Source organism: Aegilops tauschii, chromosome 3 (genome assembly GCF_002575655.3).
Source record: "Aegilops tauschii subsp. strangulata cultivar AL8/78 chromosome 3, Aet v6.0, whole genome shotgun sequence".
Classification (NCBI taxonomy): Eukaryota; Viridiplantae; Streptophyta; class Magnoliopsida; order Poales; family Poaceae; genus Aegilops; species Aegilops tauschii.
In genome coordinates this window covers 627393154-627411388 of record NC_053037.3, presented here as the reverse complement: position 1 = coordinate 627411388, position 18235 = coordinate 627393154, and the positions used below count along the sequence as shown (strand labels likewise).

General features: G+C 46.9%; 1 protein-coding gene across 1 annotated transcript; it reads right to left on the bottom strand.

Moving 5' to 3' along the window:
- Positions 1-17836: 17836 nt before the first annotated feature.
- On the bottom strand, positions 17837-18235 carry LOC141020865 (uncharacterized). The gene has a single exon (XM_073495820.1). It carries the CDS (start codon positions 18233-18235, stop codon positions 17837-17839), a length of 399 nt encoding a protein of 132 aa, XP_073351921.1.

Here is an 18235-nt window from a genome sequence, read left to right as displayed (position 1 = left end):
TATTGGCCGGAGAATGTCTCGGTCATGTCTGCATGACTCCCGAACCCGTAGGGTCTACACACTTAAGGTTCGGTGACGCTAGAGTTGTTATGGGAAATAGTATGTGGTTACCGAAGGTTGTTCAGAGTCCCGGATGAGATCCCGGACGTCACGAGGAGTTCCAGAATGGTCCGGAGACGAAGATTTATATATGGGAAGTCCTTATTCGGTCGCCGGAAGTGTTCGGGGGTATATCGGTATTGTACCGGGACCACCGAAAGGGTTCCGGGGGTCCACCAGGAGGGTCCACCTACCCCGGAGGGCCCTATGGGCTGAATATAGAGGGGAACCAGCCCCTAGGTGGGCTGGGCGCCAAACCCCCCTAGGGCGCATGCGCCTAGGGTTGGGGGAAACCCTAAAGGGGGCGCCCCCCTTGGCTTGGGGGGCAAGCCTCCCCCCTTGCCCCCCCCTCTAGATCCATCTGAAGGGGGCCGGCCCCCCTCTCCCTTGCCCCTATAAATAGAGGGGGTGGGAGGGCAGCCTCACCACATCCCTGGCGCAGCCCCTCCCTCCTCCAACTCCTTCTCCTCCTCCGTAGTGCTTAGCGAAGCTCTGCCGGAGAACCACGAGCTCCATTGCCACCACGCCGTCGTGCTGCTGGAGTTCTCCCTCAACTTCTCCTCTCCCCTTGCTGGATCAAGAAGGAGGAGACGTCCCCGAGCTGTACGTGTGTTGAACGCGGAGGCGCCGTCCGTTCGGCGCTAGATCGGATCTTCCGCGATTTGAATCGCCGCGAGTACGACTCCATCAACCGCGTTCTTGTAACGCTTCCGCTTAGCGATCTTCAAGGGTATGAAGATGCACTCCCTCTCTCTCGTTGCTAGCATCTCCTAGATTGATCTTGGTGACACGTAGGAAATTTTTTGAATTATTACTACGTTCCCCAACAGTGGCATCATGAGCTAGGTCTATGCGTAGATTCTATGCACGAGTAGAACACAAAGTAGTTGTGGGCGATGATTTGTTCAATTTGCTTGCCGTTACTAGTCTTATCTTGATTCGGCGGCATTGTGGGATGAAACGGCCCGGACCGACCTTACACGTACACTTACGTGAGACAGGTTCCACCGACTGACATGCACTTGATGCATAAGGTGGCTAGCGGGTGTCTGTCTTTCCCACTTTAGTCGGATCGGATTCGATGAAGAGGGTCCTTATGAAGGGTAAATAGCAATTGGCATATCACCGTTGTGGCTTTTGCGTAGGTAAGAAACGTTCTTGCTAGAAACCCATAGCAGCCACGTAAAACATGCAACAACAATTAGAGGACGTCTGACTTGTTTTTGCAGGGTATGCTATGTGATGTGATATGGCCAAAAGGATGTGATGAATTATATATATGTGATGTATGAGAATGATCATGTTCTTGTAATAGGAATCACGACTTGCATGTCGATGAGTATGACAACCGCAGGAGCCATAGGAGTTGTCTTAATTTATTGTATGACCTGCGTGTCAATGAAAAACGCCATGTAATTACTTTACTTTATTGCTAACCGTTAGCCATAGTAGTAGAAGTAATAGTTGGCGAGACAACTTCATGAAGACACGATGATGGAGATCATGATGATGGAGATCATGGTGTCATGCCGGTGACGAAGGTGATCATGCCGCGCCTCGAAGATGGAGATCAAAGGCGCAAGATGATATTGGCCATATCATGTCACTTTATGATTTGCATGTGATGTTTGTCATGTTTACATCTTATTTGCTTAGAACGACGGTAGCATAAATAAGATGATCCCTCACTAAAATTTCAAGAGATGTGTTCCCCCTAACTGTGCACTGTTGCGAAGGTTCGTTGTTTCGAAGCACCACGTGATGATCGGGTGTGATAGATTCTAACGTTCGCATACAACGGGTGTAAGCCAGATTTACACATGCGAAACACTTAGGTTGACTTGACGAGCCTAGCATGTACAGACATGGCCTCGGAACACAAGAGACCGAAAGGTCGAACATGAGTCGTATAGTAGATACGATCAACATGGAGATGTTCACCGTTGATGACTAGTCCGTCTCACGTGATGATCGGACACGGTCTAGTCGATTCGGATCATGTATCACTTAGATGACTAGAGGGATGTCTATCTAAGTGGGAGTTCATTAAATAATCAGATGAACTTAATTATCATGAACATAGTCAAAAGGTCTTTGCAAATTATGTCATAGCTTACGCTTTGGTTCTACTGTTTAAGATATGTTCCTAGAGAAAATTTAGTTGAAAGTTGATAGTAGAAATTATGCGGACTGGGTCCGTAAACTGAGGATTATCCTCATTGCTGCGCAGAAGGCTTATGTCCTTAATGCACCGCTCGGTGTGCTGAACCTCGAGCGTCGTCTATGGATGTTGCAAACATCTGACATACACGTTTTGATAACTACGTGATAGTTCAGTGCGTAATGCTAACGGTTTAGAATTGAGGCGCCAAAGACGTTTTTGAAACGCCGCAGAACATATGAGATGTTCCAAAGACTGAAATTGGGATTTCAGACTAGTGCCCACGTCAAGAGGTATGAGACCTCTGACAAGTTTCTTAAGCCTGCAAACTAAGGGAGAAAAGCTCAATCATTGAGCATGTGCTCAGATTGTTTGAGTACTACAATCGCTTGAATCGAGTGGGATTTAATCTTCCAGATGAGATAGTGATGGTTCTCCATAGTCACTGCCACCCCGCTATTAGGACTGCGTGATGAACTATAACATATCAGGGATAGACATGATGATCCTTGAGCAACTCGCGATGTTTGACACCGCGAAAGTAGAAATCAAGTAGGAGCATCAATTGTTGATGGTTAGTAAAACCACTAGTTTCAAGAAGGGCAAGGGAAAGAAGGGATACTTCATGAAACGGCAAATCAGTTGCTGCTCTAGTGAAGAAACCCAAGGTTGAACCCAAACCCGAGACTAAGTGCTTCTGTAATGAGGGGAACGGTCACTGAAGCAGAACTACCATAGATACTTGGTAGATGAGAAGGCAGGCAAGGTCGACAGAAGTATATTGGATATACATTATATTAATATGTACTTTACTAGTACTCCTGGTAGCACCAGGGTATTAGATACCGGTTCGATGCTAAGTGTTGGTAACTCGAAATAAAAAGCTACGGAATAAACGGAGACTAGCTAAAGGTGAGATGACGATATGTGTTGGAAGTGTTTCCAAGGTTGATGTGATCAAGCATCGCATGCTCCCTCTACCATCGAGATTGGTGTTAAACCTAAATAATTGTTATTTGGTGTTTGCGTTGAGCATAGACATGATTGGATTATGTTTATCGCAATACGGTTATTCATTTAAGGAGAATAATGGTTACTCTGTTTATTTGAATAATACCTTCAATGGTCTTGCACCTAAAATGAATGGTTTATTGAATCTCGATCGTAGTGATACACATGTTCATGCCAAAAGATATAAAATAGTAATGATAGTACCACATACTTGTGGCACTGCCATTTGAGTCATATTGGTATAAAATGCATGAAGAAGCTCCATGTTGATGGATCTTTGGACTCACTCGTTTTTGAAAAGATTGAGACATGCGAACCATGTCTATTGGTAGATATGCATGAAGAAACTCCATACAGATGGATCGTTTGGATTCACTTGATTTTGAATCACTTGGGACATGCAAATCATACCACATGGGCAAGATGACTGAAAGGCCCCGTTTTCAGTAAGATGGAACAAGAAAGCAACTCGTTGGAAGTAATTCATTTTGATGTGTGCAGTCCAATGAGTGCTGAGGCACGCAGTGGATATCGTTGTGTTCTTACTTCACAGATAATTTGAGTAGATGCTGAGTATATTTACTTGATGAAACACAAGTCTGAATTATTGAAAGGTTCAAGTAATTTCAGAGTGAAGTTGAAGATCGTCGTGACAAGAGGATAAAATGTCTATGATATGATCATAAAGATGAATATCTGAGTTACGAGTTTGGCACACAATTAAGAAATTGTGGAAATTGTTTCACAACTAATACCGCCTGGAACACCATAGTGTGATGGTGTGTCCGAACATCATAACTGCACCCTATTGGATATGGTGCATACCATGATGTCTCTTATCGAATTACCACTATCGTTTACGAGTTAGGCATTAGAGACAACCGCATTCACTTTAAATAGGGCACCACGCAATTCCGTTGAGACAACACCGTATGAACTATGGTTTAGAGAAACCTAAGTTGTTGTTTCTTAAAAGTTTGGGGCTGCGACGCTTATGTGAAAAAGTTTTAGGCTGATAAGCTCGAACCCAAAACGGATAAATGCATCTTCATAGAATACCCAAAACAGTTGGGTATACCTCCTATTTCAGATCCGGAAGCAAAAGTGATTGTTTCTAGAAACGGTCCTTTCTCGAGGAAAAGTTTCTCTCGAAAGAATTGAGTGGGAGGATGGTGGAGACTTGATGAGGTTATTGAACCGTCACTTCAACTAGTGTGTAGCAGGGCACAGGAAGTTGTTCCTGTGGCACCTACACCAACTGAAGTGGAAGCTTATGATAGTGATCATGAAACTTCGGATCAAGTCACTACCAAACCTCGTAGGTCGACAAGGATGCGTACTACTTCAGAGTGGTACGTAATCCTGTCTTGGAAGTCATGTTGCTAGACAACAATGAACCTACGAGCTATGGAGAAACGATGGTGGGCCCGGATTCCGACGAATGGCTCGAGGCCATAAAATCCGAGAGAGGATCCATGTATAAAAGCAAAGCATAGACTTTGGAAGAATTGCTTGATGGTCGTAAGGCTGTTGGGTGCAGATGGATTTTAAAAGGAAGACGGACAATGATGGTAAGTGTCACCATTCAGAAAGCTCGACTTGTCGTTAAGATGTTTCCCGACAAGTTCAAGGAGTTGACTACGATGAGACTTTCTCACTCGTAGCGATGCTAAGAGTCTGTTGGATTTATATTAGCAGTTACTGCATTATTTATGAAATCTTGCAGATAGGATGTCAAAACATTGTTTCCCCGACGATTTTCTTGAGGAAAGGTTGTATGTGATACAACCAGAAGGTTTTGTCAATCCTGAAAGATGCTAACAAGTATGCAAAGCTCCAGCAATCCTTCGAAGGACTGGAGTAAGCATCTCGGAGTTGGAATGTACGCTTTGATGAGATGATCAAAGATTTTGGGTTTATACGAAGTTTATGAGAAACTTGTATTTCCAAAGAAGTGAGTGGGAGCACTATAGATTTTTGATGAGTATATGTTGTTAACATATTGTTGATCAGAAATGATGTAGAATTTCTGGAAAGCATACAGGGTTATTTGAAAAGTGTTTTTCAATGGAAAACCTGGATTAAGCTACTTGAACATTGAGCATCAAGATCTATAAGGATAGATCAAAAATGCTTAATAGTACTTTCAAATGAATACATACCGTGACAAGATTTTGAAGGAGTTCAAAATAGATCAGCAAAGAAGGAGTTCTTGGCTGTGTTACAAGGTGTGAGTATTGAGTAAGACTCAAGGCCTGACCATGGAAGAAGAGAGAGAAAGGACGAAGGTCGTCCCCTATGCTTTAGACGTAGGCTCTACAGTATGCTATGTTGTGTACCGCACCTGAAGTGTGCCTTGCCATGAATTAGTCAAGGGGTACAAGAGTGATCCAGGAATGGATCACATGACAGCGGTCGAACTTATCCTTAGTAACTAGTGGACTAAGGAATTTTCTCGGTTATGGAGGTAGTAAAAGAGTTCGTCGTAAGGGGTTACGTCGATGCAAACTTTGACACTAATCCGGATGACTCTGAGTAGTAAACTGGATTCGTATAGTAGAGCAGTTATTTGGAATAGCTCCAAGTAGCGCGTGGTAGCTGCATCTACAAGATGACATAGAGATTTGTAAAGCACACACGGATCTAAAAGGTTCAGACCCGTTGACTAATAACCTCTCTCACAAGCGAGATATGAACAAACCCCATGGGTGTTGGATTCATTACAATCACATAGTAATGTGAACTAGATTATTGACTCTAGTGCAAGTGGGAGACTGTTGGAAATATGCCCTAGAGGCAATAATAAATGGTTATTATTGTATTTCCTTGTTCATGATAATTGTCTATTGTTCATGCTATAATTGTATTAACTGGAAACTGTAGTACATGTGTGAATACATAGACCACAACATGTCCCTAGTAAGCCTCTAGTTGACTAGCTCGTTGATCAATAGATGGTCATGGTTTCCTGGCCATGGACATTGGATGTCATTGATAACGGTATCACATCATTAGAAGAATGATGTGATGGACAAGACCCGATCCTAAGCATAGCACAAGATCGTGTAGTTCGTTTGCTAAAAGCTTTTCTAATGTCAAGTATCATTTCCTTAGACCATGAGATTGTGCAACTCCCGGATACCGTAGGAGTGCTTTGGGTGTGCCAAACGTCACAACGTAACTGGGTGACTATAAAGGTGCATTACGGGTATCTCCGAAAGTGTCTGTTGGGTTGGCACGGATCGAGACTGGGATTTGTCACTCCGTGTGACGGAGAGGTATCTCTGGGCCCACTCGGTAATGCATCATCATAATGAGCTCAATGTGACTAAGGCGTTAGTCACGGGATCATGCATTGCGGTACGAGTAAAGAGACTTGCTGGTAACGAGATTGAACAAGGTATTGGGATACCGACGATCGAATCTCGGGCAAGTAACATACCGATTGACAATGGGAATTGCATACGGATTGATTGAATCCTCGACACCGTGGTTCATCCGATGAGATCATCGTGGAACATGTGGGAGCCAACATGGGTATCCATATCCCGCTGTTGGTTATTGACCGGAGAGGCGTCTCAGTCATGTCTGCATGTCTCCCGAACCCGTAGGGTCTACACACTTAAGGTCCGGTGACGCTAGGGTTGTAGAGATATATGTATGCGGAAACCCGAAAGTTGTTCGGAGTCCCGGATGAGATCCCGGACGTCACGAGAGGTTCCGGAATGGTCCGGAGGTGAAGAATTATATATAGGAAGTCAAGTTTCGGCCACCGGGAAAGTTTCGGGGGTTACCGGTATTGTACCGGGACCACCGGAAGGGTCCCGGGGGTCCACCGGGTGGGGCCACCTATCCCGGAGGGCCCCGTGGGCTGAAAGTGGAAGGGAACCAGCCCTTAGTGGGCTGGGGCGCCCCCTTGGGCCTCCCCCCATGCGCCTAGGGTTGGGAACCCTAGGGGGGGGGAGCTTCCCCCTTGCCTTGGGGGGCAAGGCACCCCTTCCCCCCCACTTGGCCGCCGCCCCCCTTGGAGATCTGATCTCCCAAGGGCTGGAGCCCCCCCCAGGGGTCCTATAAATAGTGGGGGGGGAGGGAGGGCAGCAACCTACAGCCTTGGGCGCCTCCCTCCTCCCCTGCAACACCTCTCTCTCTCTCTCTCGCAGAAGCTTGGCGAAGCCCTGCCGGAGACCCGCTACATCCACCACCACGCCGTCGTGTTGCTGGATCTCCATCAACCTCTCCTTCCCCCTTGCTGGATCAAGAAGGAGGAGACGTCGCTGCACCGTACGTGTGTTGAACGCGGAGGTGCCGTCCGTTCGGCACTCGGTCATCGGTGATTTGGATCACGGCGAGTACGACTCCGTCATCCACGTTCATTGGAACGCTTCCGCTCGCGATCTACAAGGGTATGTAGATGCACTCCTTTCCCCTCGTTGCTAGTAGACTCCATAGATGCATCTTGGTGAGCGTAGGAAAATTTTAAAATTATGCTACGATTCCCAACAGTGGCATCATGAGCCAGGTCTATGCGTAGTTACTATGCACGAGTAGAACACAAAGAAGTTGTGGGCGTTGAGTTTGCCAATTCTTCTTGCCGCTACTAGTCTTTTCTTGTTTCGGCGGCATTGTAGGATGAAGCGGCCCGGACCGACCTTACACGTACACTTACGTGAGACAGGTTCCACCGACTGACATGCACTAGATGCATAAGGTGGCTAGCGGGTGACTGTCTCTCCTACTTTAGTCGGAACGGATTCGATGAAAAGGGTCCTTATGAAGGGTAAATAGAAATTGGCAAATCACGTTGTGGTCATACGTAGGTAAGAAACGTTCTTGCTAGAAACCTACAAACCACGTAAAAACTTGCAACAACAATTAGAGGACGTCTAACTTGTTTTTGCAGCAAGTGCTATGTGATGTGATATGGCCAGAAGATGTGATGAATGATATATGTGATGTATGAGATTGATCATATTCTTGTAATAGAAATCACGACTTGCATGTCGATGAGTATGACAACCGGCAGGAGCCATAGGAGTTGTCTTTATTATTTTGTATGACCTGCGTGTCATTGAATAACGCCATGTAAATTACTTTACTTTGTTGCTAAACGCGTTAGCCATAGAAGTAGAAGTAATCGTTGGCGTGACGACTTCATGAAGACACAATGATGGAGATCATGATGATGGAGATCATGGTGTCATGCCGGTGACAAAGATGATCATGGTGCCCCGAAGATGGAGATCAAAGGAGCATGATGATATTGGCCATATCATGTCACTATTTGATTGCATGTGATGTTTATCATGTTTTTGCATCTTATTTGCTTAGAACGACGGTAGCAAGTAGGATGATCCCTTATAATAATTTCAAGAAAGTGTTCACCCTAACTGTGCACCGTTGCGAAGGTTCGTTGTTTCGAAGCACCACGTGATGATCGGGTGTGATAGATTCTAACGTTCGAATACAACGGGTGTTGACGAGCCTAGCATGTACAGACATGGCCTCGGAACACACGCAATACACTTAGGTTGACTTGACGAGCCTAGCATGTACAGACATGGCCTCGGAACACGGAGGACCGAAAGGTCGAGCATGAGTCGTATAGAAGATATAATCAACATGGAGATGTTCACCGATCTTGACTAGTCCGTCTCACGTGATGATCGGACACGGCCTAGTTAAACTCGGATCATGTTTCACTTAGATGACTAGAGGGATGTCTATCTGAGTGGGAGTTCATTAAATAATTTGATTAGATGAACTCAATTATCATGAACTTAGTCTAAAATCTTTACACTATGTCTTGTAGATCAAATGGCCAACGTTGTCCTCAATTTCAACGCGTTCCTAGAGAAAACCAAGCTGAAAGATGATGGCAGCAACTATACGGACTGGGTCCGGAACCTGAGGCTCATCCTTATAGTAGCCAAGAAAGATTATGTCTTAGAAGCACCGCTAGGTGATGCACCAATCCCACAGAACCAAGACGTTATGAACGCTTGGCAATCACGTGCTGATGATTACTCCCTCGTTCAGTGCGGCATGCTTTACAGCTTAGAACCGGGTCTCCAAAAGCGTTTTGAGAAACATGGAGCATATGAGATGTTCGAGGAGCTGAAACTGGTTTTTCAAGCTCATGCCCGGGTCGAGAGATATGATGTCTCCGACAAGTTCTTCAGCTGTAAAATGGAGGAGAACAGTTCTGTTAGTGAGCACATACTCAGAATGTCTGGGTTGCACAACCGCTTGTCTCAGCTGGGAGTTAATCTCCCGGATGACGCGGTCATTGACAGAATCCTCCAATCGCTTCCACCAAGCTACAAGAGCTTTGTGATGAACTACAATATGCAGGGGATGGAAAAGACCATTCCCGAGGTATATTCAATGCTGAAATCAGCGGAAGGGGAGATCAGAAAAGAACATCAAGTGTTGATGGTGAATAAAACCACCAAGTTCAAGAAGGGCAAGGGTAAGAAGAACTTCAAGAAGGACGGCAAGGGAGTTGCCGCACCCGGTAAACCAGTTACTGGGAAGAAGTCAAAGAATGGACCTAAGCCCGGGACTGAGTGCTTTTATTGCAAGGGAAGTGGTCACTGGAAGCGGAACTGCCCCAAATATTTAGCGGACAAGAAGAAGGCCGGCAACACCCAAGGTATATGTGATATACAAGTAATTGATGTGTACCTTACCAGTACTCGTAGTAGCTCCTGGGTATTTGATACCGGTGCGGTTGCTCATATTTGTAACTCAAAGCAGGAACTACGGAATAAATGGAGACTGGCAAAGGACGAGGTGACGATGCGCGTCGGGAATGGTTCCAAGGTCGATGTGATCGCCGTCGGCACGCTACCTCTGCATCTACCCACGGGATTAGTTTTAAACCTCAATAATTGTTATTTAGTGCCAGCTTTGAGCATGAACATTGTATCTGGATCTCGTTTAATTTGAGATGGCTACTCATTTAAATCCGAGAATAATGGTTGTTCTATTTATTTGAGAGATATGTTTTATGGTCATGCCCCGCTGGTCAATGGTTTATTTTTGATGAATCTCGAACGTGATGTTACACATGTTCATAGTGTGAATACCAAAAGATGTAAAGTTGATAACGATAGTCCCACATACTTGTGGCACTGCCGCCTTGGTCACATTGGTGTCAAGCGCATGAAGAAGCTCCATGCAGATGGACTTTTGGAGTCTCTTGATTACGAATCATTTGACACGTGCGAACCATGCCTCATGGGTAAGATGACCAAGACTCTGTTCTCCGGAACAATGGAGCGAGCAACCAACTTATTGGAAATCATACATACCGATGTGTGTGGTCCAATGAGTGTTGAGGCTTGCGGAGGATATCGTTATGTTCTCACTCTCACTGATGATTTAAGTAGATATGGGTATGTCTACCTGATGAAACACAAGTCTGAAACCTTTGAAAAGTTCAAAGAATTTCAGAGTGAGGTTGAGAATCAACGTGACAGGAGAATAAAATTCCTACGATCAGATCGTGGTGGAGAATATTTAAGTCACGAGTTTGGTGCACACTTAAGGAAATGTGGAATAGTTTCACAACTCACGCCGCCTGGAACACCTCAGAGAAATGGTGTGTCCGAACGCCGTAATCGCACTCTATTGGATATGGTGCGATCTATGATGTCTCTTACCGATTTACCGCTCTCATTTTGGGGTTATGCTTTAGAGACTGCCGCATTCACTTTAAATAGGGCTCCGTCGAAATCCGTTGAGACGACACCGTATGAATTATGGTTTGGGAAGAAACCTAAGCTGTCGTTTCTAAAAGTTTGGGGATGCGATGCTTATGTCAAGAAACTTCAACCTGAAAAGCTCGAACCCAAATCGAAAAAATGCGTCTTCATAGGATACCCTAAGGAAACTATTGGGTATACCTTCTACCTCAGATCCGAAGGCAAGATCTTCGTTGCCAAGAACGGGTCCTTTCTGGAGAAGGAGTTTCTCTCGAAGGAATTGAGTGGGAGGAAAGTGGAACTTGATGAGGTGATAGTCACCCCTTCCGAACCGGAAAGTAGCGCAGCGCGGGAAAATGTTCCTGTGGTGCCTACACCGACTGGGGAGGAAGTTAATGATGATGATCATGAAGCTTCGGATCAAGTTACTGAACTTCGTAGGTCCACAAGGACACGTTCCGCACCAGAGTGGTACGGCAACCCTGTCCTGGAAATCATGTTGTTAGACAACGGTGAACCTCCGAACTATGAAGAAGCGATGGCGGGCCCGGATTCTGACAAATGGCTAGAAGCCATGAAATCCGAGATAGAATCCATGTATGAAAACAAAGTATGGACTTTGACTGACTTGCCCGATGAGCGGCGAGCCATAGAAAACAAATGGATCTTTAAGAAGAAGACGGACGCGGATGGTAATGTGACCATCTACAAAGCTCGACTTGTCGCTAAGGGTTATCGACAAGTTCAAGGGGTTGACTACGATGAGACTTTCTCACCCGTAGCGAAGCTGAAGTCCGTCCGAATCATGTTAGCAATTGCCGCATACTATGATTATGAGATATGGCAGATGGACGTCAAAACGACATTCCTTAAGGAAGAGTTGTATATGATGCAGCCGGAAGGTTTTGTCGATCCTAAGAATGCTAACAAAGTGTGCAAGCTCCAGCGCTCAATCTATGGGCTGGTGCAAGCATCTCGGAGTTGGAACATTCGCTTTGATGAGATGATCAAAGCGTTTGGGTTTACACAGACTTATGGAGAAGCCTGTGTTTACAAGAAAGTGAGTGGGAGCTCTGTAGCATTTCTCATATTATATGTGGATGACATACTATTGATGGGAAATGATATAGAATTCTTAGAAAGTATAAAGGCCTATTTGAATAAGTGTTTTTCAATGAAGGACCTTGGAGAAGCTGCTTATATATTAGGCATCAAGATCTATAGAGATAGATCAAGACGCCTCATTGGTCTTTCACAGAGTACATACCTTGACAAGATATTGAAGAAGTTCAGTATGGATCAGTCCAAGAAGGGGTTCTTGCCTGTATTGCAAGGTGTGCAATTGAGCACGGCTCAATGCCCGACCACGGCAGAAGATATAGAAGAGATGAGTGTCATCCCCTATGCCTCGGCCATAGGGTCTATTATGTATGCCATGCTGTGTACCAGACCTGATGTAAACCTTGCCGTAAGTTTGGTAGGAAGGTACCAAAGTAATCCCGGCAAGGAACACTGGACAGCGGTCAAGAATATCCTGAAGTACCTGAAGAGGACTAAGGATATGTTTCTCGTTATATGGAGGTGGCGAAGAGCTCGTCGTAAAGGGTTACGTCGACGCTAGCTTCGACACAGATCTGGATGACTCGAAGTCACAGACCGGATACGTGTATATTTTGAATGGAGGAGCAGTTAGCTGGTGCAGTTGCAAGCAAAGCGTCGTGGCGGGATCTACATGTGAAGCGGAGTACATGGCGGCCTCAGAGGCAGCACAGGAAGCATTCTGGATGAAGGAGTTCATTACCGACCTAGGGGTGATTCCCAATGCATCGGGCCCGATGACTCTCTTCTGTGACAACACTGGAGCTATTGCCCTTGCGAAGGAGCCCAGGTTTCACAGGAAGACCAGGCATATCAAGCGTCGCTTCAACTCCATTCGTGAAAGTGTTCAAAATGGAGACATAGATATTTGTAAAGTACACACGGACCTGAATGTAGCAGATCCGTTGACTAAACCTCTCCCTAGGGCAAAACATGATCAACACCAGGACGCAATGGGTGTTCGATTCATCACAATGTAACTAGATTATTGACTCTAGTGCAAGTGGGAGACTGTTGGAAATATGCCCTAGAGGCAATAATAAATGGTTATTATTATATTTCTTTGTTCATGATAAAAGTCTATTATTCATGCTATAATTGTATTGTCCGGAAATCGTAATACATGTGTGAATACATAGACCACAACCTGTCCCTAGTAAGCCTCTAGTTGACTAGCTCGTTGATCAACAGATAGTCATGGTTTCCTGACTATGGACATTGGATGTCATTGATAACGGGATCACATCATTAGGAGAATGATGCGATGGACAAGACCCAATCCTAAGCATAGCATAAAAGATCATGTAGTTTCGTTTGCTAGAGCTTTTCCAATGTCAAGTATCTTTTCCTTAGACCATGAGATCGTGCAACTCCCAGATACCGTAGGAGTGCTTTGGGTGTGCCAAACGTCACAACGTAACTGGGTGACTATAAAGGTGCATTACGGGTATCTCCGAAAGTGTCTGTTGGGTTGGCACGGATCGAGACTGGGATTTGTCACTCCGTGTGACGGAGAGGTATCTCTGGGCCCACTCGGTAATGCATCATCATAATGAGCTCAATGTGACTAAGGCGTTAGTCACGGGATCATGCATTGCAGTACGAGTAAAGAGACTTGCCGGTAACGAGATTGAACAAGGTATTGGGATACCGACGATCGAATCTCGGGCAAGTAACATACCGATTGACAAAGGGAATTGCATACGGATTGATTGAATCCTCGACACCGTGGTTCATCCGATGAGATCATCGTGGAACATGTGGGAGCCAACATGGGTATCCAGATCCCGCTGTTGGTTATTGACCGGAGAGGCGTCTCGGTCATGTCTGCATGTCTCCCGAACCCGTAGGGTCTACACACTTAAGGTCCGGTGACGCTAGGGTTGTAGAGATATATGTATGCGGAAACCCGAAAGTTGTTCGGAGTCCCGGATGAGATCCCGGACGTCACGAGAGGTTCCGGAATGGTCCTGAGGTGAAGAATTATATATAGGAAGTCAAGTTTCGGCCACCGGGAAAGTTTCGGGGGTTACCGGTATTGTACCGGGACCACCGGAAGGGTCCCGGGGGTCCACCGGGTGGGGCCACCTATCCCGGAGGGCTCCGTGGGCTGAAAGTGGAAGGGAACCAGCCCTTAGTGGGCTGGGGCACCCCCCTTGGGCCTCCCCCCATGCGCCTAGGGTTGGGAACCCTAGGGGGGGAGCTTCCCCCTTGCCTTGGGGGGCAAGGCACCCCTTCCCCCGCCACTTGGCCGCCGCCCCCCTTGGAGATCTGATCTCCCAAGGGCTGGCGCCCCCCCCCCAAGGGGTCCTAAAATAGTGGGGGGGAGGGAGGGCAGCAACCTACAGCCTTGGGCGCCTCCCTCCTCCCCTGCAACACCTCTCTCTCTCTCTCTCGCAGAAGCTTGGCGAAGCCGTGCGGGAGACCCGCTACATCCACCACCACGCCGTCGTGTTGCTGGATCTCCATCAACCTCTCCTTCCCCCTTGCTGGATCAAGAAGGAGGAGACGTCGCTGCACCGTACGTGTGTTGAACGCGGAGGTGCCGTCCGTTCGGCACTCGGTCATCGGTGATTTGGATCACGGCGAGTACGACTCCGTCATCCACGTTCATTGGAACGCTTCCGCTCGCGATCTACAAGGGTATGTAGATGCACTCCTTTCCCCTCGTTGCTAGTAGACTCCATAGATGCATCTTGGTGAGCGTAGGAAAATTTTAAAATTATGCTACGATTCCCAACACTACAGGTATCTCCGAAAGTGTCTGTTGGGTTGGCGCGAATCGAGACTGGGATTTGTCACTCCGTATGACGGAGAGGTATCTCTGGGCCCACTCGGTAATGCATCATCATAATGAGCTCAATGTGACTAAGGATTTAGCCACGGGATCATGCGTTATGAAACGAGTAAAGAGACTTGCCGGTAACGAGATTGAACGAGGTATTGGGATACCTACGATCGAATCTCGGGCAAGTAACATACCAATGGACAAAGGGAATTGTATACGGGATTGATTGAATCCCCGACATCATGGTTCATCCGATGAGATCATCGTGGAACATGTGGGAGCCAACATGGGTATCCAGATCCCGCTGTTGGTTATTGGCCGGAGAATTTCTCGGTCATGTCTGCATGACTCCCGAACCCGTAGGGTCTACACACTTAAGGTTCGGTGACGCTAGAGTTGTTATGGGAAATAGTATGTGGTTACCGAAGGTTGTTCGGAGTCCCGGATGAGATCCCGGACGTCACGAGGAGTTCCGGAATGGTCCGGAGACGAAGATTTATATATGGGAAGTCCTTATTCGGTCGCCGGAAGTGTTCGGGGTATATCGGTATTGTACCGGGACCAACGAAAGGGTTCCGGGGGTCCACCGGGAGGGTCCACCTGCCCCGGAGGGCCCTATGGGCTGAATATAGAGGGGAAACAGCCCCTAGGTGGGCTGGGCGCCAAACCCCCCTAGGGCCCATGCGCCTAGGGTTGGGGGAAACCCTAAAGGGGGCGCCCCCCTTGGCTTGGGGGGCAAGCCTCCCCCCCTTGGCCGCCGCCCCCCCTCTAGATCCATCTGGAGGGGGACGGCCCCCCGCTCCCTTGCCCCTATAAATAGAGGGGGTGGGAGGGCAGCCGCACCACATCCCTGGCGCAGCCCCTCCCTCCTCCAACTCCTTCTCCTCCTCCGTAGTGCTTAGCGAAGCTCTGCCGGAGAACCACGAGCTCCATTGCCACCACGCCGTCGTGCTGCTGGAGTTCTCCCTCAACTTCTCCTCTCCCCTTGCTGGATCAAGAAGGAGGAGACGTCCCCGGGCTGTACGTGTATTGAACGCGGAGGCGCCGTCCGTTCGGCGCTAGATCGGATCTTCCGCGATTTGAATCGCCGCGAGTACGACTCCATCAACCGCGTTCTTGTAACGCTTCCGCTTAGCGATCTTCAAGGGTATGAAGATGCACTCCCTCTCTCTCGTTGCTAGCATCTCCTAGATTGATCTTGGTGACACGTAGGAATTTTTTTGAATTATTACTACGTTCCCCAACAGGGGGTCCCGAACTGAGCGTCTGAGGTCGATGGTAACAGGAGACAGGGGACACAATGTTTACCCAGGTTCGGGCCCTCTCTATGAAGGTAATACCCTACTTCCTGCTTGATTGATCTTGATGAATATGAGTGTTACAAGAGTTGATCTACCACGAGATCATAATGGCTAAAACCCTAGAAGTCTAGCCTGTATAATTATGATCGTCCCTTCGGACTAAGCCCTCCGGTTTATATAGACACCGGAGGGGATTAGGGTTGTACAAAGTCGGTTACAGAGAAAGGAATCTTCATATTTGGACGCCAAGCTTGCCTTCCACGCCAAGAAGAGCCCCATCCGGACACGGGAGAGAGTCTTCGGTCTTTGTATCTTCACATCCCATCGGTCCTGCCCATGTCTAACAGGCCGGACGCCCGAGGACCCCTTAGTCCAGGACTCCCTCAGCGGCCCTTTTGATGCTGGGTCTGCCGGCTTCAGCGAGCAGATGAGGCGGACAAGGCCCGAGGGAATACTGCGGTGCGGTGAACTAATCTGAAGCATTCGTATACTTAATCGGACGGTTTAGCATTCCAAATCGCTGTGAGGAGGCATAACTAGCTCAGTTTTATCGTTTAGTAATTCTCAATGGCCAGACACTGCCTAAAGCTTCAATAATGCCCCACCATCTAAATGTTCTCTTTTTTGGTCCAGATTTTTCTAATATACTATTATTATTCAAATAAGATGTACCTGCGCGACAACGCGCGCCTTTATGTTCTAGTGCATGCATTAGAATAACCCCACTCCCCCGTGCGCTCCTCCCTTTAGTTACATGCATGTATACAAGTGGTGGACATGGCCGTGTATATAGCTAGTGATTAGTTAGTGCATGGTGGTTAGTTGAGCTAGTGGGTTAGTGCATGGCTTACTGGCCGGCAAGGCTGCAGAGTGCTAAGTACTTGCAGCGTTTGGTTCATAGGCGTGTTAGTTCTTAGCACGAAAATTAGCGCGTTTTGATCCTTACCTGACCTATCGTACATGCTGTAGAGAGATAGGCATCCACAAGAGGTCCAGCCAGAGTTTTTTTTTTCCTTTGCAGGAAAATAGCGATCGTCAGTGGAGGTTGTAACCGAGTAGGAGAGAAAAAGTGTGCGCCTTAGATTATGGGAGTGCATGCAAAGACTTGCGCGCCCAAGATTTTGGGAAGGAGGGAGTACTGCGATATCAACGACGTTCAACCTGGGCCTGAACGTAGTTGATAGTTAGGAAAAATAGTTGTCGCGTTCAGTTGTTCCGAAACGCGGCCTGTAGAGAAATCCTATAAGGGGGTTTTCTACTAGTGGTCTGTATTTTGTACTCTCTCTGTTCTTAAATATTTGTCTTTTTAGAGATTTTAAATGGACTGTCATATATGGATGTATATAGACATATTTTAGATTGTAGATTCACTCATTTTGCTCCGTATATAGTCACTTATTGAAATATCTAGAAAGACAAATATTTAGGAACGGAGGGAGTATATGATAGCATTGGCCTCTAGATAATACCAAGTTGCTATTCCTAACAGGATCCATATATGCAAGAACAAAACAAAAATTATATGCTTTATATCTTTCTTTATCCGTTCTTGAGCAATATCAAATAAAGTGGGTTCATGATCCACACACATGTATGTTTCCAGATAGACTAAAAATCTATGATATACTTAACAAACATGATTAGTCCCCTATATGTCGTATTGTCATCAACATCAAAATATAAGCTGCCAGCAGATGTCGCACCGATCATCCATTTTCTTGTTCATTTGTTTCATGATGTTGTTCGCCCCCTGATTATAAAACGCCTTCTCGCAATTATCTGCGGCGAAGCTAGCCTCGCCGATCTTTCGTGCCGCTTCGTTGTAAGCGTGGTTGCCAAAGTCCGTGCGTGCGTTCTCGAGGGTGTGGCCGGCTTGGTTGTATTCGCTGCTGCACATGTCCAGTGCCAACCCCAGTTTCTCATCGCGCTCGTGCTCGTGCTTGGCCTTCTCTTCCTCGCTGGTCTTTTCGCCTTCCCTGGCGGCAGCAGTGCAGATGTCCAATGAGATGCTTTGGAGCTCTACCCTGGTGGTCGCATTCACGCTCCGTGGGTCGGAGCTGAGCACCTCCAT

Bases quoted from the DNA above. Each gene is read 5' to 3' on its own strand.
- LOC141020865 (XM_073495820.1), bottom strand. From the start codon at position 18,235: ATGGAGGTGCTCAGCTCCGACCCACGGAGCGTGAATGCGACCACCAGG.